Genomic DNA, 22,686 nt, shown 5'->3' with positions numbered 1-22,686 from the left:
TGGGGGCAGCGGGCGGGGGCCGGGGCCGGGGCGGCTCCGCGGGGCGGCGCGGGGGGCGCGGGCCCCGCCCGGCTGCTCCGCCCGGCCTGCGCGGGGGCAGCGCCGCGCATCCCGGCTGGCGGCGGGCGGGAGGCTCCGCTGGGCTCCGCTCGGCTCCGCTCCGCGGGGCTGCGGCGCCATGGAGGCGGTGGACCAGGTACGCGGGGCGCCGCGGGTGAGGGGCGGGCGGGCTGCGCCGCGGGCAGCGCGGAGCGGGCGCGGGGCTGACCCCTCTCTCCGTCTCTCCCTGCCCACAGCTCGCCTCCGCCGGCACTTTCCGCGTGGTGAAGGAGCCGCTGGCCTTCCTCAGGGTGCTCGAGTGGGTGAGTGCCGCGCTCGGAGGGTTTGGGGGGGCTGTGGCCGAAGTGCGCGCACGGCGGAACAGGTGGGAGCTGGGCCGGGCTGAGGGACGGGGACACGGGGGATGGGGACGGGGACTCGCGTCCTACAGCGCTGGGTTTGTGGGTGACCCCCCCGCTATCCGTGTGCTGGCTGTAAACGAATTAAAAAAAAAAAAAAAAAAAAGCAGCGAGGAAAATAAAATCCTCGTTATGCGTTTAGCAAACTTGTCTCTGGGCCGAGCGGGGAAGGAGGCAGATAATTGGTGTGCGGAGCAATGTCACTGTGTGTTGCTCTGATGCTCATTCGTAGTGAAGTCTGCAGGTCAAATGACATCCATCGCCGGTAGGTCTGCGGGAGCAGAGAGCCTCTCTGAACGGAAAGTTCAGAACATGTCATGGAGGATTAATCACATTCCCCTAACGCCGACTGGCTGGGGAATTATGTAAGGCGTGTATTTTGGGGGGCGCATCCCTGTGCGGGTGTGTTTATCCACATGTTGGCACCTGCAACGTGCAGCCCGGCCAGGGTGCCTCTGAGGGGGTGTTTTGGTGTGCTGGGGGCAGCTGCTCACCCCAGACTCTGTCCCTGCTCACCAGAAGCAGCTCCTCTTCCCCGCTGGGCACCTTGAAGCATCAGGTCCTGTGGAGTTGGGCAGTGGTGATGTGGTGGGGCCACAGCCCGGGACAGGGTGGCCCCAGAGTGGGTCACCTGCACATGGCAGTGGATGGACAAGGTCCCTCGTCTTCTTTGCCCAGAGCTCTGCAAACCCACCCAGCCCTGCTGCTCCTGCCTCAAGGAGAAGTTAGGACATGCAGGGCTGAGCCCCAGGTGCTGGTCTGAGGGTGCTTCAGCCACTCTGCAGTGCTCACTGCGGGGCAGAAGAATAGGAGCAAAGCTGTTCTATGGCAAATAGCTGCTGGGAGCGTGGCCTTTTGGCTGCCTGCCTGATGAGGCTATGTCTGATGGGGCTTGGGAAGCGAGCCCTGCTGGGGAGGACTCTGGGCTGATGGGCATGGGCTGTGCCATCCATCGGGAAAATTGTCCCCGCCCCAGCCAGTGTGTTGGCATCCTTGGGACAGCGAGTGGGAACTCTTCTCTTGGCACTTTCCTGGGTCTGTAACTTCTTCCAACAGCCAAATATAAAAGCTGCCTTTGTCACGGTTGGAAGGCACAAGTGGAGCTGCTCTGGCTGCTGCAAGTGCACGTTGCCTGTGTGTGTACACAGCAGCACACGCGGCCGTGTGTGCACGGAGCTCTCTGACACGGCCAGAGTGGGACAGCCCTTGGCAAATAAGGGAGTACAGGAAAAGGGTGCAGAGTGTGGTAACATTTAAGATGATCTGAGAAGTTACTTTCTATCCATTTGACATGTATGTGTAAGTAGAATTAAGCACTGTTTAGTTTATGGTATTTCACAGTGTGGAAGTCCTTATTTTTTTTTTTAATATACTTGAAAGGCTTTTTGGATTACTGGAATTCCATCTCTATTCAATTAATCTTACTCTCCCATCTTTCTTCTCTTCTCACCATGCCTCCAAACTGCTGTCCACCTCTCTCTACCATTTCCAGTCCCAGCTAACTGTCCACCTCTCCCTCAGACCCCTTTTATCAGCCTAGCCATAATTTTAAACCTTAAACACTCAAAAGACCAAATGCTCCAGTCAATTCTGTGTCCCCTCCCATGTCCCCCAGCAGCCTCACAGACCTTGTTGCACTTGATCAGAGCAGTTAAATTACACCCTTATCACCTCCCACTTGAGTCCTAGATTGCATCTGCCAGGGAATAAAGTTCATGGCCCGGCTGGTGACGCAGTGGTGCTGGGCGTTGGGTGCCTGGGGGGAGGCTCTGTGGTGCTGCAGCACAGATGGCAGAGCTGTGGGAGTTCCTCGGGAAGGCTGCGAGGGTGGAGGTGGTGCAGCCTGAAAATGTCCTCAGCTTGTCCATGCAGCCCAGCCTTGAATTCTCACTCTTGTTGTTTGGGGTGGCTCACAGTGGCTCTGGGGTGAGCACATCCTTTATTCCTGAACCACTGCTGCTGAAATCCCTGTGTTTGTGGGTGCACACACTTGTGGGTCTGGAGGCAACTGAAATAGCTTGGAGGTTCCTCAGATGTGAAACTGTAACTGCTGCAGAATTAATCTTCAGGTATGCAGATTCCAGTTTTCCTGTAATCTGGCTCAGACATGGACTTCTGTCTCAAGGAACAGGGACCTTATCTGACCTTCTTAATTTCCTACTTTGATGGTCACCTAACACCCAGAGAGAAGCTGCTGAGATAAGGCTGATTCTTCTGAATATTCATAGCACTGTAATTTGTTTTCATTTGTATTTCCTATGTACACTGTAATCTTATTTTCAGACAAGAAATTGCATTTAGAAGCCATTAAGAAACAACGCTGGCTCAGGCCTGGGAAAGGTTAAGAGAAAGAAAAACCAAGAAACCAACTTGTAGCAATTATGCAAGAGTTGCATTTTTTGAACTCTACCTTGGCAATAAAGCATGTGGATCACAAATATGAACTTGGAAAAATGCACACAGCTGCACTGGGTGAGGCCTGGGTGTTTCCAGCTTGAGTCAACTCATGGCATGTGCTGGGGGCAGGGAAGAGCTGTATAAAAGCTGTATTTGTTCTTGCTCATCTTCAGTCCCTTGGCTGTTACTCCACAGATCTTTGCATGAGAAGAATGTTCTTCTGAAGCTTATTTCTCAGATAATCCACTGTGGCACTACAACCAGTAGCAATGTCACAAACACTCTTACAACTTCATTTGAAAAATAACTCTCTTATTCGTGCACCTGACAATAATGAATAAGGAAGGAAGGAAGAGAAGAAATACCTTCATTCATCTCCCTGGATTAATTTCAGTCCTGTGACTCTCTGGATGTGTTTAGACTGCTTTTATTGGGGTCTGCAAAAAGTGAGCAAGACCAGCAAGTTTGTCACTTTCGGTCTATTTGTTTTGCACTTGCTGCCTCTCTGGAGCCCTAGAAGAGGAAATTAAGTGAAAAGCAAGGCAATGTGATGGGTATAGGAGCTACCTGCTGTACTCGGGCTGTTACTGGAAAAATATTTTTGTACAAATGGGAACTTTGTATCCCTAGGCTGTGGGGGCCAGAGGGGGCATGGGTGGTGGTGTGGTGTGTGGGTGTGTATGTTTAATTACATTGTGAATTACAACAAACAACTTTCCTTCTGCAAACCCAAAGCAACCTGATACTTGTCGATTTCCTGTAAAGTAACAAGAGCTGCAGTGCCGTCCATAATGTCTTTCTCTGTGTTCCTCCATAAATGTCCATAATGTCTTTCCTGTATTCCTCCATAAATAGCAGGATGCAGAAACTCCACCGTTGTGCCAGTCAGGAGATGCTGTGATTGCCTTGATGGTTTTCTATAGGTTGGTGTTTTAAAATACCTTGCAGGGAGCTCCCATCTCCACCAACTTGCAGCTGTGTCTGGGTTACAATGGGCAGGGGGTATTTTTGGCACAAAGGCCAGGCTGCAACTTTGTGTAAGCCAGTGCAGCTTTTATCAGGGTACTTGTGAATCATTTATGTTACAGGACAAATTTTGTGGACACTATGGCTTTTCTTAATAGGACAACTTGGAAGTGAATGTTAGGATGTTCAGGGAACTCAAACGTGTCTGAGTTATTTCTTGCCTTTATGCAAAAAAAAAAAATACATTGCAGGCCTTGCATGACTGACTTTCATTGCTGCTCATGAGCATCTCCATGGGATGTTCCAAAGAGTTCCAAAACATCGGACAACAAATCTCTGGGGGGAATTGGATGAAGATTGTTTGAAAAATCTGTGTGTGGTGCACATGGACTGAGCTAACCTTGCTTTGCCTCCACGCTGTGATCACTTGACTGGTGAGCCAGGAGAAAGTCCAGGCTGTTGTCAAGCTTGCTTTGATGGTATAGATTCTGAAAGGGTTAGCACCTCCTGCCTTGCACACAGATGTGTGTTCAGAAGGCAGAGGGAAGCTGAATCTTGAAAGACTGATAATAAGTCTTGTCTTTTGTCCTAGTGCTGATTGCACATCTGGCCGTGGAGTGCTTTTGTTGGATTATATTTGCATGCATATGAATGGACATAAGTAGCTGCATGCTTTCAAGTGTGCCCCAGAAAAGCCTAGATATCTTGAGATGCTGAAAATAAACGGGAAAGAAATAAGAATGTAATGCTTCCATGAAGCATATGTGATTAGTAGTTTGGTCTGTCTAATGTATTATTGGCCTGAGATGTTTTATAGCTGTTTGAGACTCTTCATCATATTTGCATATATGTGTTTGGTTTTTGCTTAACCAGAAGGCTGCTGGCTACTCTGGTATGGGCAGACACTAAGTTGGTGGAGCAGGTTTATCTTGCTGAAGCTTAATGCTCCTCATGGATGCAGAGTGGAAGAGTTGAGTATTTGATCTTCTCTGCATTGAAAGAACATAGAGAAGAAAAGCCTTTATTGAAAGAAAAGCCTTTAAAAAAAGAAATATTTCTTATTGCCTGGTGATTTTGCTTATACAATGCCAGGATCAGATGTTGCATTTAGTGCTGGGTCCATCCATCTTGCTGTGTAAGAAGCACATACACATGTTAAAAATGTATTACCAAGTCTTTTGATGTCCGCCTGGGGATGTAAGTACTTAGCTGTTCTTGTGAGCTGGGTCCCAGTTGCTGCCTCAATGGTCTTGTATGTGTATTGTCAGGTCAGTAAAACATGTGCCACTAAATCAAGAAATGTAAATCCATTTCTATGGTATTTTAATATTAGAAAGGTAATTACCGTGTAACTAACCCTTCTCTGTAAGCTGTCATTAATTGGATGATTTCTTATAGGCAGCTTAGCATAATGCATGCAAAATACACTGCAGCTCTGGGCAGGCAAAAATTGCCACGATGAACCAACAAGATGTGTGAGCATCCAGGAGCCCTGAGCCCTGGGAACAGGCTTCGTTTGTCCTTGGCTTTGGGCCTGCAACTCTGAGCACTTATTGGGGTAATCTGCAGGCAGGGAACTCTGTCAGACGAGTTATTTTTATTAGGAAGAGTCCACAAAGTGGATTTTGCTGTTAGACATCAGGTGTGCAATAGGAAGGATCTGAGAGGTTTTTGTAGTCTCACTGAAGGCAGATGTGGAAGCCAAATGTCACTCTGCCAGTGGGACTGGCATCAAGGCAGCACAAGCGCTGGCAGTGCCTACCTTGTGGTCCTAAAATCTCAACTACTGTGAGTCTCATGATTCTGAGACCTCTGGCTTTGATAAAAGATACGGTTTTACATCAAGGTAGCAGAAAAAGATGGGAGCTCTAAAGACTGAAAACCCAGAACACAAGTAAAAGAACAGGAAATCTGCCTTGTGGTCCCGTGTTTTATGCAGTCTGCAGAGAGCTGACTGCTTTGCTGTTCACATCCATCATTATCTGCATGCATATCTGGTTGGAAACTGAGAACTGTGCTTATCAGCAAGTTGCTGTTAAAACGGTACAAATGCTGATACAGGGGAAGAGAAAAGGTCAGCAGTGCCTGACCACATTGCAAATAAATGACATCTTTCATCTGGAAAATGCCTACCATTTTCCATTTTAGGACCATGCTGCGATCACGGAAGAGCTGATTTTAAAAGGTCAGCTAATAGTTCATTTAAATCCTGATGTTTCTCAAACAGCCCAGAGTGTGACCTGGTATAAAATAATTATGTAGGATTAGCTCATATGGTTGAGAGACAGGGCTCAAGGAGCAGAACTTTTTGGAGTTTCATGCTGCTGTTGTGGAAGTTCCTGGGAGAAACTGGTGAAATCTCATGGCAAGCCATTTCAATGGCTGCTCTTATCCAAGCGTGGCTGTTTGAAGCATTAGGAATAGAAGATGAGAAAAGAGACTCATTAATGCTAAATTTGATTATATATGCAAACCAGGTTTCTATGAAAAGAAGAACAAAAATGATCTGACTTTCAAACTAGCAATAAGATGTGTGCAGATAGAGGGTTCTGCTATTAGACAAACACAGTTAAAGTCTCCTTGACAATTTTTATGAGGGCGATGTTTCAGTCATCACTCCTGTAAATCAGCATCTGCATAATTGGAGCTCCGGGTAAAAGCCCTGCATGTTGACATCTCTGGATTCAGATGTTGCAGTTGGGAGAGGACAGGCTTGGAGATGCTTCTGATAAAGCCCTTTTTATCATTTGGATGCTCAGGTCTCTAGTTTAACCTGCATTCATGGCACTGTGTGTGGTCCCAAGGGGCAGGAGGTGTTGCTTGGTGAAGTTCTCCATTCTGCTCCCGGGGACGGGACCTTGTCCTGAGCAGGGGAAGAGGAGAGGAAGACAGAGGTGACCCTGGGCTCTGCACAGGGCTGGCTCTGGAAGACAAAGCTGCACCTCTGCAAGCCCAGCTTTCCCCTTGGGCACTGAGTAAAAATGCTTTGTAGTATGGGCCTGGGGTGCAGTGTGGAAAACACCACTTGGCTGGCTGTCTGTCCAGCCCAGCAGCTGCCAGAGGGGTCTTCATGGATTTTACTCCCAGGGGAGTCTACAGAGTGCTGTTTAGAACATTACAGAAAGGAATATATATACAGTGTGGAGATGCTGTGTTTAAGGTGTTTGTTCAAAGTGGCATATGGGCTGCAAAGTGTGACATTGTTGCTAAGGTGACAGCTTGCTTGCTTTTTGGCAAAAGCAAAAGAATACTGAATATAGGCAAACTGTAAGCTTTTCCTTTAATTTGCACAGTTTTATCTTCTGGTTGTGATAGAGACTTCTCAGGTTTGTGTCTGGGAGCATTGTCTTCCCATTCTGAATACTTCACTCAGTTATAAAAGCTAATAGTGCTTCCCATTCTTAAGGGAAGTCCTAAATCACATAAAATTATGGGAATTCCAATTATTATAATTGTGGATTTATTTTATGTCATTGAAAGGCTTTGATATATAATATTTATTGAAGCAAGGAAGCATTCTCTAAGAATATTTTATATAAACAAAAGTACTAGGTGTTGTGTCATTAGCAGCCTATAGATGCAGGCACATCCCTGAGTGCATGCTCCAGATTTTTGGATGGGGCATTTGCACTGATTTGCAAGTGCTCAGCTGGAATGGATGGTGTGGGGAGAGAGAGCTCCTGTGGGTCAGGCTCAGAGGTTGGTTGTGGTGGGAGGGAGCAGAGTCTTGTGTTGGACAGCCTGGGCTCTGCTGTGGTGAAGCATTTTCATAATGCTGCCAGGGGAGGAGGATCAGCAGAGGATTAGACTGGTGTGGCCCCTAAGGAGAGAGGGTTTTCCAGATGAGCAGCCATCTGTGGCATGAAGCAAATGTTATGAACCTCAGTGTTGAGAGCAAAGAAGAAAGGTCTCACAGGATGAATGTCAGCTTTGGCCCTTAAAGCAGAGGGGTAGGGGCATGACCCAGGAAAAGCTGAAGTAATGTGCTCATTGCCCTTTATTGTTTTACCTTTCCTTTTTTGTTTTTTTTCCCTAATGTTCTAATGGAGGGATAATTGTGTTTCTCTGAGCAAGCTGTTCTGTCTGTGCCTTTTCCAGAATGCCTTAGCATCTGGGAGAAGGCTGTGTTAGAGGCAGAGCCTGTGGGAGCTGCTGAACAAGTACTGTGGGGAGCAGCAAGTGCTGCAGCCTGAGGCTTGGGACAAACACTGTGGGGAGCTCTGGGGCTCCAGGGCCTGGATCAGTGCTGGTGCAGATGTTCAGCCCAGTTTGGCAGGGCCATTGCAAGGCAGAAGCTGGTGAGGATGTTTTCAGTGCTCAGACATGACACAGGGAGCTTTTGCTGGATTGGAGAACCCACCTTGATAAGAAGACCCCATCCTAGTCACTAAAATGTGCAGGAGGGAGGTAGTGTTAAGGAAGCAAGAGAAAAACTGAAGCAGGAAGATTTTAATGAAGTTTTATCCATTTTCAGTGGAGAGGTGAACAATCTCAGACCTGCTGTCAGAAATAAATCTGATTTGACTCTTGCAAAAGTCCCAACCTGTCAACTTGATCTTTATTCTATGAGAAGTACCAGAGCCTGCTGTGAACAGCCTGACTGAATATTCACCAGAAGTACTCAAAACTCTGAAGTATTGAGGGTGAAATTCTGCCCAGAAGATTTCAAAATTAAATGCTAACCAACATCAGCAAGATCATTGATATATCAGGAATTTATAGTAACAGCTCTATAGTAGCTCTTTGAATTTCTAAGATAAGTTTATTGTGTTTGTCCTCAGTCTTCTCTTTTCCTGATGTTAATGCTCTGCCCTCCTGTGTAATTTCTCAGGTGATGCAAATACAAAGTATGTTTGCCTAGAAGTGATAAGCCCCAGCTCAAATCCTTTGTCATGTACATGTTGGGTGCTTGTGTTGGGGCCCCATGTTTGACACTGCATCTGACAATCTTCATATTAGGTGAAAAGCCTCTCTAGCATCCCCAACAGTATTAAAGTAGCAAAATCTTCCTTTCTAGGTTCCCAAAAACCAAGGAGACATCTGGCTTCTTGGTTCAGCCTCCCTGAGGTGGGCTGTATGGTCTATGGCTGCCTTAAGCATTCAGCCCAAAATACCCCAGGAAGCCATGAAATATCTTACAGTTATTGAAAAAGCAAACTTGAGCATTGCTTGAACTATTTTCAGAATAATCTACTCCCTGGCTGTGTGCTGGAGGTATGCTCAAAGCAAAACCAAACAAGACAAGGCCCCCATCTGCATGCATGCAAGTCTAAAACCACATTGTTGTGTGCCCCTACTCCCCACACAAAGGTCATGTTGCACACAAAACACCCCTTCTTTGCATCAGCTTTTTGCCCCATTACAAACAGCCTTTGTATGGAGGGAAGTGGTTGAACATGGCAAGGTCACACCTCCCTGTTGGGACTGAAAGGGGAATGATGCTCTTGGGTGTATCTTCTGCCCAGCCCAGGGGGCTTAGGCTTGATACTGGAAATTGGCTTATTACTGCACGATATGTATATAGCAACAATTATCCTTTGAAGCTGAGTTTCAGTTTCTCTTAGTGGTTTTTACGGACTGTGCTTGAAAGCCAAAGCAAGCGTGGGATTCCCCCACCGCCGAATTCAGCGGCTGATAAATCCGGCAGGGCTCTCCGGATTGCCATCTCCAGGGGCAGTCAGCGTGCTGGGATGGAATTGGGACCCGGTTTGAAAGGAGATGCCTGCCAAAAAATTAAACAATGGATGCCTTCCTGTTTAATTTTAACATTTTAATTAAATTCTTTGCTGCTGTGTGCCTTTGATCTTGGTGAGCTGATGCACATGGTGCGTGCTGTTTTGTCGTTGCAGCATTTTGTTCTAATCTTTCACGCAGATGCAAGGATGCATTTGAGGGTGGATAAAAGTGCAAAAGCTGCTCACTACCAAGTGCTGAGTGCATTGCAGGCTGCCTTTTCCAAGTGGTGACCCACGGGCATGTGGACAGAGGGATTACTCACAAGTGTGCCTCAGTAGAGTTTCTCTCTAAACATATTCACTCCATTTTTTAATCTTCTGTGAGCAGTGCTACAAGAAGAGTTTCCTTGATGGAATTACTCATTGAGAGGGTTGATGCCAAGAATGAAGATTTTATTGTGAAAGGAATTTAATTTCAGGTGGAATAATTAATAAACTTTGATTTTTCAGTCAGAGGGCAGAAGCAATGCTGTGTGTTGTATATTGGGCACATCCATCGATTAATCCCAGCCAAGTGCCCAGTTTGGGAGCATTTGGCAGGCAGCTGGCTTTCCTTGCAGCCAGGCACAGAGCAGCAGGAAAGGTATTGGAAGGAGTTTCCTTGTGGATTATAGGCTGGGGCAGGTGATTAAGGATCATGTGGAGTATTTGTCCTCTGTGATTTGGGTTGTACCTAAAATGTCAGTGAAGAAGCTGTCATTGCTACATCAAAGGGAGTCATTGGTAGAGCTGCTTTGGGAAAAGAAATCTCATTTACGTGAGGGAAAAATAATTCTTAATCTCAATTTCCTTTCAAAACTAGGGCTTTGGTGAGATCATGAATGGAGGAATATTTGTGACAGAAACTACAATATTTCAAGACAAAATATTTCTATAAAGAGATACTCTCTACAGAAATGGTTGTATTCTCCTCTTCTGCACACCTCACTAAGGTGCCCCAGGCTCAGTTCTGGAGGAGTCAGTGATGGGACCCTTTTGCCCATTGGAATGGTTTGGTCTGGCTGTGGCACCTGATTTCCAGAGCAGGCACAGAGTGAGAAGCCAACCCAAACTCACTGAAGGCACAGCGCTGGTGTTCCCAGGGTAGATGTTGCAAGCCCTTAGCACTGGCACTTAGAAAAGTCAAGATTTTTTTTTTGAGAGATGACAACTCTTTTGGGAAAAGACAAGTGAGTCTAAAATGCAGAAAATTATTTTGGTTGAAAATTGTCATCTGATGTGTAAGTCCACGAGTGCACGCTGGTGCTGTAGCCTATGCATGTACTGTGTGCCTTGCCCTTTTTCTGGCCGACTGTGGAGTTTTTCAGAGCTGTGCAGGGCAGCCCAGTCCCCTCAGCAGAGCAGCAGCACTCCCGAGCCCCCGTGTCTTGCTGCGTGGTCCCGGGGCTGCGGTGGCAGCCTGTCACTCGTGGCAGGCAGCTCGGTGAGAGGGCGCCTGTTCCAGCACAGAATCTGTGCCTGTCCAGATTGTGAGGCCCTGGCAGGCAGCAGGAGCTGGCTCCACGGCGCGCTGACATATGCAGGGGATGCTGGCTGTGCCACGGGGTACGAGCCTCCTGCCACTGCTGCTTCCCAGGCAGGGATGATGCCATGAAAATCAGCTCCTTGCCTATGTCCCAGCGGTGGTCCCCACTGCAGGGACCAATGCTCTCACTGCTTTTTTGTCTTTTCTCTTTTTTTCATCCTCTCCACCATGGCTTTCACAGCAGAATGATGGAGATGGAATTCGGGTCTCATGGCAGAACTGATCCAGCACAGCTTGTGTTGCTGAGAAATCAAATTGAAAAGCTCTTTCTGCCATGCAGCTCACCATGGCATAGTTCAGTCATTTCTAAAAATGGCTTTTTCCCTCTTCAAATTTGTGTGCTCGTTAGTGCTGGCCACCCATGGGTGCAGCTTTGTTCGTGCAGCTGGAGGGGCTCTGACAGAGCTCATAAATGTTCATTGTGCAGCTCAGTCCCCCAAAAGTAGTGACTCAGCAGTGATCAGACATCTCTCATGGGACAAACAGTTCCCAGCTATTCCCAAATTGCACTGAAACCCGTGTGTCACTGGGCTGCCAAGAGGCAGGGCTTGAGTACCCCACATCTGTATTGCTTCTGCACAGAGAGATTGCTAAGCATGTCCTGGGTTTTAGGACAAGAGTATTCTTGCTTCGTTTAAAAGAGAATTTATTTTTTTTTTCTGGGATTTTTACACTCCACCCCATGATGCGCTTTGGGATGCATTCAGTTTTCTCTTCTGAATAGGGCTCCAGATGATGGAAATAAATTATCATAAATTAGAATAGATTGCACTCTTCAGCATCTCTACATCTGTCATTATGTTTCTTTAACAGTTCAGTTTAACATTTATACACACTCTGACAGCAGCTACTGGTGTGTATGCTATAAATATTGGCTTGCAGAAGACATTAATGGAGTTTAGGTAAACGTTTGATGCCGCTGAGATTCTGTTCCATATGGTGGTATGCAGAAAAATCAGATTCTACATGCCACATATAGTGGTCACGTATTTCTATGGACTGGCCTCCTGGCATTGCAGCAGCTCACTACCCCACCAAGAAAGCACAGGGGCCTTCAAAGAGGAAGGTGAGATTCGTGCAGTCTATTCTGATTTTTACCACCTGTATTTATCTGTGATATTTAAAGCCAATGTAGAGCATGTAGAGATGGGAAGTGCTTATGAAAGAGACATCTCACAGGAGCAGCAATCAGGCAACAAGATGTGGGAATGCTCTGCTTTGAACATGTCTAAAGAAAACCCATGGGATTTTCTGGCCCAGGTGCCATTTTGTTGTCAGTAAATGAGTGGCAGGGCGAAAACTTTGTGCATTGGTTGGTCACAGTTGCTAAACCTTTAATATTTTGTTCTACCCCTGATGGAACTATCACCAAAACTACATGGAGGGAGTTTGGCATGAGAGTTTGAGGAACCTGGCTTGCATCCCTCTGACTTACAGGAGGACAAACAGCTGAGACCATCATGACAACAGGCAGGAAGAAATATATTCTGGTTCCTCTAGTATTCCTTCTGCAGTTCAGCAGAATTTGGGTGTCTCCCAGTTATGGTGTCTCCAATAGGTTTGTGGTTTTTGGTTTGCTGGCTTGGTGGTTTGTTGTTGTTTGGGTTTTTTTCTGTTTGGTTTGTTGGTTTTGTTTTTTTTTTAATTTTGCTAATTGCAACACTTTGATTAGAGTAGCCTGCTGGTGTGGCTGTGTCCTCTGCAGTTACTCTGATTTACTTTCAGGCTGGAAGGAAGGTAAGAGGGCAGCTGGGGTAAAGCAGCCCAGCCCCTGCTCCTGATGTGGGGCCCTGGAAACATCTGGCTGGTGCTGGCCTGGGGCACATCTGCTGCAGAGAGCAGTGCCTGCTGCATTTGCCCCTGTGTAATGCAATGTAAGTAATGAGGTAACCATGGTGTACAAACCGACTCAAAGCAGGGCAGTCTGAGGAGAAAGTGCTCTTCACACTGTAAATTGCTAAAGGTCTTTGTGGTGCCAGTGAATTAAAAATCTGAGAAGAAGAAACCCTCCAGTGCTGTAAGTTCAAGATGAATCTTTTAAAAGCTGCTGGTGGGGAGGGGAAGAGATAACTTATCTGAATGGAAATGCATTTAAACTCTGTATTTTGTACAGCTCTGTGTTGCTGCTAAGCAAACAGTGTGTTCCCTGTCACTTGGAGAGCTGGAGACATTTTTGTGTAGACTGAATAGGTTTCTGTGTTGATGTTACCCCTTTTGATCTTAATCATTAGTCAGGTTTTCAGTCCTTGGCAGGTTATTCCTTTTAAAAGGAGTTTCTTCAGATGATTTGGTGATTCACTCTTATTTATTCACACTGGCAGTACCGAGGAGCCTGGTGTGCATCCTGTGAGCATCTGCAGCCACCTGCTCCCTGACTGGGCAGAAACCCCTTTCTTACCTTTGAGTTTCCAGGTTTTATTGCTGTTCTGACTGCTTGTATGGTTCTTCTGCCTCAACTTTCTTCTGCTTTTTTGCTCCTGTGGAGAAAAAAAAAGTTTTGTGAAACCATTAGCAAAATCTTTCTGCCCAGAGCAAAACCTTGCCCGTGAATTTCCTTTGAATGCTTACTTGTGTCTGAGCTTGAGGCTGGCATTTAGGTCTCTTGAATGGGGTTTTAAAGGAAATAAACTGTACTTAAAGAAGGGCAGCATTTACATTGGCCTGATGCTAAAGACATTTTAGCCCAGCCAACAAGATTTTATGGTGAGCCTTGGTCCAACAAGGAGCCCTTCAGCCTTCTCCAAGCTGAAAGAGAAGCTGGACTCTGGGGAGCAGTGCCAAAGCATTGAAACTCTTATCATTTACATATTTTGATTCTTTGAGGACTGGACAATTTATATCTGCAGTCTGGGTGCAGCTAGGACAGGTGTGGGTTTCTCCATGATGCCCTAATATAAGCATGCAGAATTTGGGAAGGAATGTGCAGTGAGAGGAAATTCATGTAAACAGTCTGCATTGGATCACTTGTCATGAGGACATCTCTTTGAATTATGTATTTAATTAACTGAATTTTTTTAAAAATTTATCTCTCATCTACACTGTAAGGATATTTTTGGCTGGAGAGGAGAGAAAGGAGCCTTTATTCTGGATGAGTTTTTCTGTTTGTTTTCAAATACACATTATGTTCTCATAGGAAAGAAGTCTGTGTAGTTCTTTTTCATCAAACCTTTAAGCTTTCACATATGGCTGACATTCATCAATTCTAAAGCTGTTTCTTTTAAGCTTTCTACCCCCGTTGTAAACCTGGAGATGACCTGCTCCCAGTTCCTGCTGTCACCTGTCCCTGGCTGAAAGGCCCTTTGGGGTAGGACGGGAGGAAAGTCACACTTTTTGCATTCCAATCAGTGCTGGATCTCATAGAGTTTAAAAATATCGCAAGTGAAAAAACATGGATGTGAGTCATACAGAAAGCACCCTTCATTTCTCAGGAAGTAAAAATATCAGAAAAACACATTCTTCAGATGTTTCCTCCTGTTGAGAGGTAGCTGCATCTAAGATTTCTGTTTGAAGAGTTGAATCATAAACATTGGTTCCCTGCTGTCACAGTGACCACTGGGTGCAGGAGAGGCCTATTAAACATTAACAGCTCACACTGTGCCAGAGCTACATCAGCCACAAGGGGCTGGGTGGGCTTTGCATGAGGAGCAAAATGTGGAGAAGTCTGTGATGTCAATTGGAGAAGTCTGCGATGTCAATTCTGGGCCAGGATACTCCAGTGCTCAATCGCATCTGCAGTGAATGCCCCACTGCTGGAAAGTTCTGTGCTCTCTTTGGACCCAAACACTCATCCCCATCTAACACATGTGGTGTCATATTCCAGGGCAGCATATCTGCATTTTGGAGGAGTGATCTCGTTCTTTTCAGTCATTGCCTTTGCCCCTCAGGGGTAGTGAGACCATGGTTTTGTATCAGCCTGCGTTAGTGGTATTCGTGAAGCAAACATGTTTTAAAATGCATATGCATTTCCCTCTGTTTTTACAAGATTAATATTTGAAAGGCTATTTAATACAAAAATGCCTAAAATTGTTTAAATCTGAGGCATGCTGGAGAGATCAGAGAACTCTTATCAGCTGAATTAGTAATGTTGAATTAGAAATGAGAAAATCCTTTTCAGTTTAAGTGGCTTTTCTCAGAACTTTTTGCATGTTTAATATCTTCATTCATCCTTCTCATAATTGTGCCAGTTTCAGCACTCCCTGAGTAGCCATGCAGATGTGCACAGTGCACACTGCTCAGGCCCTGATCCATTCAGCCAAGCTTTACATCCCTGAGAACCACCAGGAAGCCCCCAAACCATTTGTGTAACATTTTCCTCCTGTGGATGCAAAGACTGAGTCCTTCATGCATAGTGTCATACTTGTGCTTGAAAAACCTGCTTGTGCTGCTCTCTGAGAGATTGGAGAGATCATGAGTGCTCTTCAGTGTAGACACTTTACCATTATCTTCCAAGAATCCTAAAAAAAATTTGAACTGGAAATAACATTTGCATAATGTTTTGTAAGAACGCTACCATGAGGCTCTTCAGGGGGAATTACAAGCATTGCTTTCTTTTTCTTCATAACTCTTGGAGGGGGTCAGCCTCCCTCCAGTCCCCCTTGATAACAAGCTGCTGTGAGAGCTTAGCAGAGCAATGTGTGTCCTGGTTGCACCAGATGGATCTCATTTGTGTTGCTGTTCATAGTCATGATAGGCAGCAAATGGAGTGCAGCCTGAGGCAGCACTTTGCTGCCTGAAGTTGATGCCTGATGAATTATGGAGATAAATAAGGCAAGAGTCCACCTTTGCTTTTCCCTTTGAGTGTGCACGTAAGTGTTAGGTGGCCCACGTTTGAGAAGACAAACTGAAATGAGCTTTCAAGTACTTCCTTGAAGTTGTCTTAATTATTTCATTATAATGGTAAAGAACAAAGCAGAAGAATCAATAGGCCTAATTATTACATCTAAATGCAAGAGAAATTAGTCAGTGAACTCTCCCTTCTCTGGGGAGGATTAATCTTCCTATGCTCTATTTCAAATGTCTTTCAGAAAAATGAAAGGCTTATCACCTAGGAAACACGCGGTCCTAATCGCCCAGGTCTTGCTCTTGGATTTATGGATGGTGAGAGGACTCTCAGTTGGCCTTCTGAAGCACAAAATGAGGTTGTTTTGCTTGTGTTTAACTGTTGTAGTTGAGTTTTGTAGCTGGGTGATGTGAATGACGAGCGCAATTGGGCTGGTGCCCATTTCACCCCAGCAGGGCTTGGCCAGCTCTGGGTGAGCTGCAGGACCAGCCCAGCACCAGGCAGTGCCATGGGGAGGGGATGGGTTGGATCTCAGTGTATGCTGCCAGTGAGGCAGTGCTAATTAGCCCAGGTTCTCAGTAATAAGTGCTGTACTGATGAATCTGTAATACAGAGCTGTCCCATTGCCTTTTTGATCACGGTGTGAGACTCCAAATCAGGCAGAATTTGGCTGCAGCCACAAGATGATTACAGGTGATCCTGGCAGGACCTGATTCTTCACCCTTGAATTAGTCACTGGATTGAAATGGCAATAATGTTTCCTGCATACAAGGTTTGGAATGGCAGGAAATTCTGGCTCTATCTCCTTGCTGTTGTCTTGCACCAAGCCAATAGCATCTTGTGATACTTTCTACTAGGTTGATTAGAAGAATTTCAAGCTGTGACACAGATGTAAGATGATTTCAGATTAAGTGTTACATTAATAAATGAATCTTCAGCCTCTGCCTTCCTTAAGGTCTGACTTTCTTTAGATTTTGTCATTTGTAGTCATGTGTTGTGGTGGTGGAAATACAAGTCTGGAAGTACTAAGATGTGCTTCCCTAAAATAATTCCAGATTTTTGTATAGGCAGATCACACCCAGGAATAGAAGGCTTGGGTTTATTCCTCGCCTGCAAACCCAACTTAGTGTAAAGAAGACTCAGTAGCTGAAGTATGAAGTCTAAATACAAGAAAAAACGGCCATTTCTTTGCATAACGCTGGGGAAATCAGCCTTACAGTTCACAAACTGAGATGACAGCTTGCTGTAGGGAAAACTTCAGTCCATCATTATTTTGCCTATTTGGGTTGCTTAACTCATGGCAGTTTATTAATTAGTTTCTATTTTGCACTCTTTCTTAAAAGAAAAGGATTCCAACTCATTATCTATCACCCTTGTACCTTTCTTTCTTCCCAAATTACTCTGCATCATGGTCGGTTCCCATCTTCCCTGGCTGTTGAGTTGATTAACTGGGTGATGCTGACTGGAGGGCATGGGCTGGGCCACTGATGCACCACCTGATTATGTGGTCATGGAAACCCCTGGAGGTAAGACCTCTGTTATCAAAATAAATTGGGATTTTCTGCCAACTAATGGTTGGCGAAGCTTGCACTAATGCTAGATTCTGATGGATGATGTGCTATGGAAGCCAATTAGCCTTTGCTGATAAGCTAGACTTTGATTAAGCTCTTCCAGGCTCTCTCATCACAAGAAACATGTACTACTCATTGAACATGCAAATGTGTTTGCAGTGTGTAATTACAAAATTTTCTAAAGGAGCGACCTATTTTAAACAGAGCTTTTGTTTCACTCTTATTCCTTCAGTGCACTCACCAACTCAATCACACAGGCTAATTCAGCAAACATAATTGACTGGTTTTAGGAGTTAAAATATCCTGCTGTTGAATGTTTTATGCTTCAAATATCGATTATAATGAAGACCTCCGTGGTGGGTACGTAGCTGTGCAGCCACTCTGAAAGGCTTGCCCTTTGCAGTGAGCCTTTGGGATGCAGAGGGCTGGCAGTGCTGGGATCTGCAGCCCCAGCCAATTTCAGTGATCTTGCCCAATAATGCTGAGAACAAACTCTTTCTGTGGCCATGGGCTGCTGAATATGCAGCTTGTTTCACTTGTTGGAAATTCAGTTATTGATCCAATTAGCTCCTGACCTGTTCACAGGGTGATTGTTATAATTAAAATTGATTATGGCTGCATATCATGACTTTGATCTTTGATGCTGAGGATTTGGGTATTATGGCCTGCCATTATGTAGCTGATAATGGATTGTGAAGAGCATCAAGGAGTTCATGTATCTTCACACCCCTCAGGAATACATTTTTAGTGTTAGATTCTCATTTGTAGGGCTGTTAGCTAAATGACAGTATCATGTTGCTTACCCAGGCATACGTATTTTGTTAGCTTTAGTCACTTTGTCTAACAGATTGTGTGAGGTCCTGTACCTGCCTCTATCAATACCATGATGTTTTAGGAAAAAAACTAGGAAATGGACATTTTGTTTCCACATGTAATTCACAGTTGTAGTCCTGAACTGTACCAAGGGCATTCCTACAGTTATCTGCATGTACCTCCTAGTTGTGGTGCCTTTAGTTTATTGCATGCCTAAGAGCATGAAAATCAGAGTTGTATTCTGTTGTACACTGATGGGTCAAAGCTTGGCATAGTTACCAATTTTTAATAGAATTGCCTTCGCAAATTCTCCAATCAGAGCAGTAGAAACACAGGGAAATGGGCATTGTACATTGTTGTCCATCTCCTCTCCTGAGGGGTGGCTGTGGGGTCAGAGGGGAGGAACAGAGCAGGTTCCAGATGCACCATCTCCTTTGGTTTCTCCTCCAAACTCCCAGAGCTGCCCTGACACCTGAGACAGGGGTAGTGGTCTGTAAGGGCACGTCCCTCCTGTCATAGACCCTTTGAGATGTGTGGGTTTTAGGATGGAGAAAACCAAGGATTCCACTGCTGCACAAACCTGTGGTTGAGAGTCTGATCCTGCAGGAGTAATCTGTATGACAGAGGTTTTTGCCCCTTTTGCAGATTATGATTGCTGTGACTTCACCTTATGATGATGCCTCAGCACTGGGGCTGGTGGGTTCAAAAAATGCTGGACACAGGAGCTTGGTTGTTCTTCCCTTGTGAGGCTTTGCTCCCCCAGTCTCTGCCCTCCAGCTAAAGCAGCTTCCTCTGCTCATCACGTGGATATTCCCAGGATTTCAGCTAATGACCACAGAGCACACTTCCCACTCTAAAATTATATGTCTATCCTCTTCCAAATTAGCAGTTTTCAGATATCCCACTGGGCATTTGGCCTAAAATAGTCTGAACTTTTCTACTGTTTTATGGTCATCACCACCTTTCATGACAGGCTCTGATGAGGCCACAGTCTGAACACACATCCTTGCAGCTTTTATTAAAATTAAATTCCATCTATGGTAGGAGTGTTGCAAGAGAAGGTTTCAGGACTGATTTTTGAGTGTAAATATCTGAATTATAAATTAAATTCTGCAGCTATTTGGGTTAAGAAGAATTTTTATGAAATCTTGAGAATTGTCATTCTTTCCCATTCTATCAATAGTAACTGCAAGCTTGAGCATATGCTGCAAAAGGCATTGAGGTGAAGTATTCAAGTATTCACTTAGAGAGAGAACACAAGTGCCTTTTTCATCTGAGGCAAATTAGGAGAAAAGGAGTCAACTTCCAGCAAACTGTGGCTTCCGATCTACAAGCTGATAAAATCTGCATATTAGTCACAAGTTATTTTTCCAGATTTCTAGTTCATTCTGTTTTCTGAATTAAAGATGCTGAAATTCCCTTTCAGTCTTTCAGTCTGTTTCATAACTAGTATACTTGGTGGGGAGGGGAGAAAACAAAATCATCACCACCACCGCCATTATTATAGCTCACATCTGGCAGGTTGAGAATTGGCTGGGGTTTCTGGGGAGTAAATCTAGGGGAGGAATGCAATCTTTATTGTGACCATGTTCTGTAGAAATTGGATTTTTATCAAAGAGAAGGTATTACTTTATGCCAAAAATCTGTTGGATTATTAAATCCAAACCCTTCCACAACTAAACCCCTCATTGCATGGGTTTGGGGCTCAGCATCCCAGCACATCCTGTATTAGCACACTGGACTTTTTAAAATGTGGGGTAGGGGTGCACATTGTGTGCAAGTGTGAAAGCACAGAGCCATTCTGAATCTTTGCAGTGGTGGATGTGTGTCTGTCCAGGGCTTGCTCCATAGTGAATTAATTGCTGTGAGGATTAATGGTACTTCACTAATTTCACTTGCCTGTCAAGGGGTTTGAGTGCCATGAGCTTTTCCCAATTGCAGGAGACATCCCTGGCTGGGTAAAGGGCTACTTCATCTCTTGCCTCATTTTGTAGCAGTGAAGTCAAGGGCTTGGGGGAGGAAATGGTTCCAGGTCAGAAAATTCGTCCCTTTTTTTGTAGCAGTCATCAGAAGCAACAACCACTGGCCAGCACGGGCATTGCTGCTTAGGATAATTCATAAGAGTGTTTTGGCTTTAAAGCTTGGCTTTGTAACATTACAGTGACTGAGGACATCTCTTGAGCTTCACTTCAGTCACAGAAGGTGTTTCCTGCACTGTTTTGGCTTGTGCTAGTTTGTGTAAGAGTTGCTGAGCCTGAGTTTCTGCCTCATCATGACCTCTGGAACTGCATTGCTGTTCTCAGTGTTACCCGCAGAGCAGCTGGCACAATCAGAGCAAGTGCCATAAAATGAGATGTCTCTCATGGTTTTTAATACTCCTCCAGTTTGGTGCCACCTTTGGTTAATGTAAATTTGTGATTGGCTTTTACTGTGTTTTGTATCCTAAATTTAAATTGTATGCACTTCTGTAGCGTGGAAGGATGCACAAGCGGGAGGGTGCATCAGAGGTTATCCGAGAACATATACAGGATTTGCAGACTAGGAATATTCACCTACAAGGAGAAGACAGCAAAGGCCAGTTTAATATGTACAGCCCATGGTTCCACTTTAATTGGGTTGGTTTGTGGCAGAGTACTGTTCCACTCTTTTATGCATTATTTTTCCAGTCAAGAAATCATCTGCACTTGTGCTTTTCACTGTCTGTCTTTTTCCACACCTCTCTTGCCCCATTTTCACTGCCTGATCATTGCCTAGAGATGTACATGCATTGGTCCATCACTCATGAGGAGGATTTTTTTGGTTGAAATAAGTCTTCCCAGAAGGGCTAACATAGAATATTTTATTCTTCCAATTCACTCTGATTGCTGCAAGAGTTGAAGTGAGCCTGCACATTTAGATACAGCAAAGGCTGTTTTTATCTCTGATGAAAAACTAAAATGCCATTAAAGCAGAATGTTTGCAGTAATTTTCTGTGTATATGTGTATAGAGGCCATAAGGAGAAGTGGACCTTATCGATTTGATGGCACTCATTATCCTAGAGCTATTTTTTCACAGGGTCCTTCTACCATAATTCTAGGCTATTTTTCTCTTAAAATTTGCTCTGACATGTTTGTGTTTTGGAGGAATTTTCCCTCCACAAGATGAAACACCATCCTGTCATATAACTTATTTCTTTGGTTTTTTTACTTGTGGCAAATTCATGGAAGTTAAATGCTGAATTCATGGTGGGCTCGGAGGAATGCATGATTGCATTAACCCTTATGCACTCTTGTGTACTGAAAATATCCTCTGTTTATTTTCTGTTCAGGAGAACTAATTGATTATGCCATGCAAAATTTTACATCCCCAGTGACATGTCATTAATAAAGACCATGTTTTCTAACATCTATATCATTATGGATTTTTTTAAAATTATCATTATTATTTTCAGTATGATCTTTATGTTGGTTTTGTCTGTTGGTAGGTGGAGCAAGTAACGATGTTCTGCAGGGTTAAAACATTCTCTCTAATGATGTTCTGCAGGGTTAAAACATTCTCTAACACTGCTGGGGTATAAATTGTGACTGTCGTTGCACAGAGTATGGAGGCAATTGGTGATTTCCATGTTCCCAAGATTCTGCTTTTCTGGAAGACCAGTATATATGTAAAACATCTCATGGCTGAAGGATTTCAGGAAAAAAACATGTAAAAACATGTTCTGCAGAAGCATCTATGCTGGAGGAGTTGGCCTAAACCAACCTTGGAGTCTGCACCCACAAAATCCAGGAAATCTTTCTGGGCCAGGTACCAGTGCTCTCTGAGTCATTCCTACCAGGTGGCATCACCATGGTCATGACCCATCTCCCTGACTTTGCAGCAAATCTGCCACTGGCAGTGGATTGGAGTTTATTTTTCTCCTGTTTCTGTGGTAAGAGATTTACAGTCATGGCTGTGGATGCATCCAAGGCAGGGAATGAGGGATGAGTGTGTGTGCCCAGCATGGAGCTGGGCTGGTACCCATCACCTGGGCAGGACACACGCTGCTTTTTGGAGCAGTTGCAGCTGAGATACTGCTGTGCTGGAGCATTTTGATCTCTGAAAGAGATTTGGTTGCCATTCAGTTGGATTTCCTACAAAAATAATTCCCAGAGTGTTTTGGATGATGGGAGAAGCTTAAGGCAATGTTCACAGGGAAGCATCTCCTCTGGAAATGAGCAAGGGAGGTGAGACAGCCTGATTTGGTGGTGATTTTGGCATGTGCCCTTCCCCTGCATCTCCTGGAGTCAGGGAGGCTTCTGCTGGGGTGCTGGGATACAGGAAAGCCTGCAGGAAACCTTCTCTAAGCTAGGGAATTACTGTGCCCACTTTAAAAATTAATCCATATATTCTTCATTTAAATTTATCTTACCTCCCACATGCTTAAAGCTTCTCCACCTGAAATGTGCAATGGAGAACCATTCT

General features: G+C 44.9%; 1 protein-coding gene across 1 annotated transcript in view; it reads left to right on the top strand.

The window, feature by feature from the left end:
- Positions 1-34: 34 nt before the first annotated feature.
- SYNPR (synaptoporin) overlaps positions 35-22,686 on the top strand; it is a 97,824-nt gene continuing 75,172 nt past the window's right edge. Inside the window, exons 1-2 of the mRNA XM_074550463.1 lie at positions 35-196; positions 297-362. Of these exons, the coding sequence (XP_074406564.1) occupies positions 179-196; positions 297-362 (84 nt within the window). The 5' untranslated portion in view covers positions 35-178. The remainder of the gene's footprint in view (positions 197-296; positions 363-22,686) is intronic.

Source organism: Zonotrichia albicollis, chromosome 12 (genome assembly GCF_047830755.1).
Source record: "Zonotrichia albicollis isolate bZonAlb1 chromosome 12, bZonAlb1.hap1, whole genome shotgun sequence".
Classification (NCBI taxonomy): Eukaryota; Metazoa; Chordata; class Aves; order Passeriformes; family Passerellidae; genus Zonotrichia; species Zonotrichia albicollis.
This window is presented reverse-complemented; position numbering and strand designations above follow the sequence as displayed.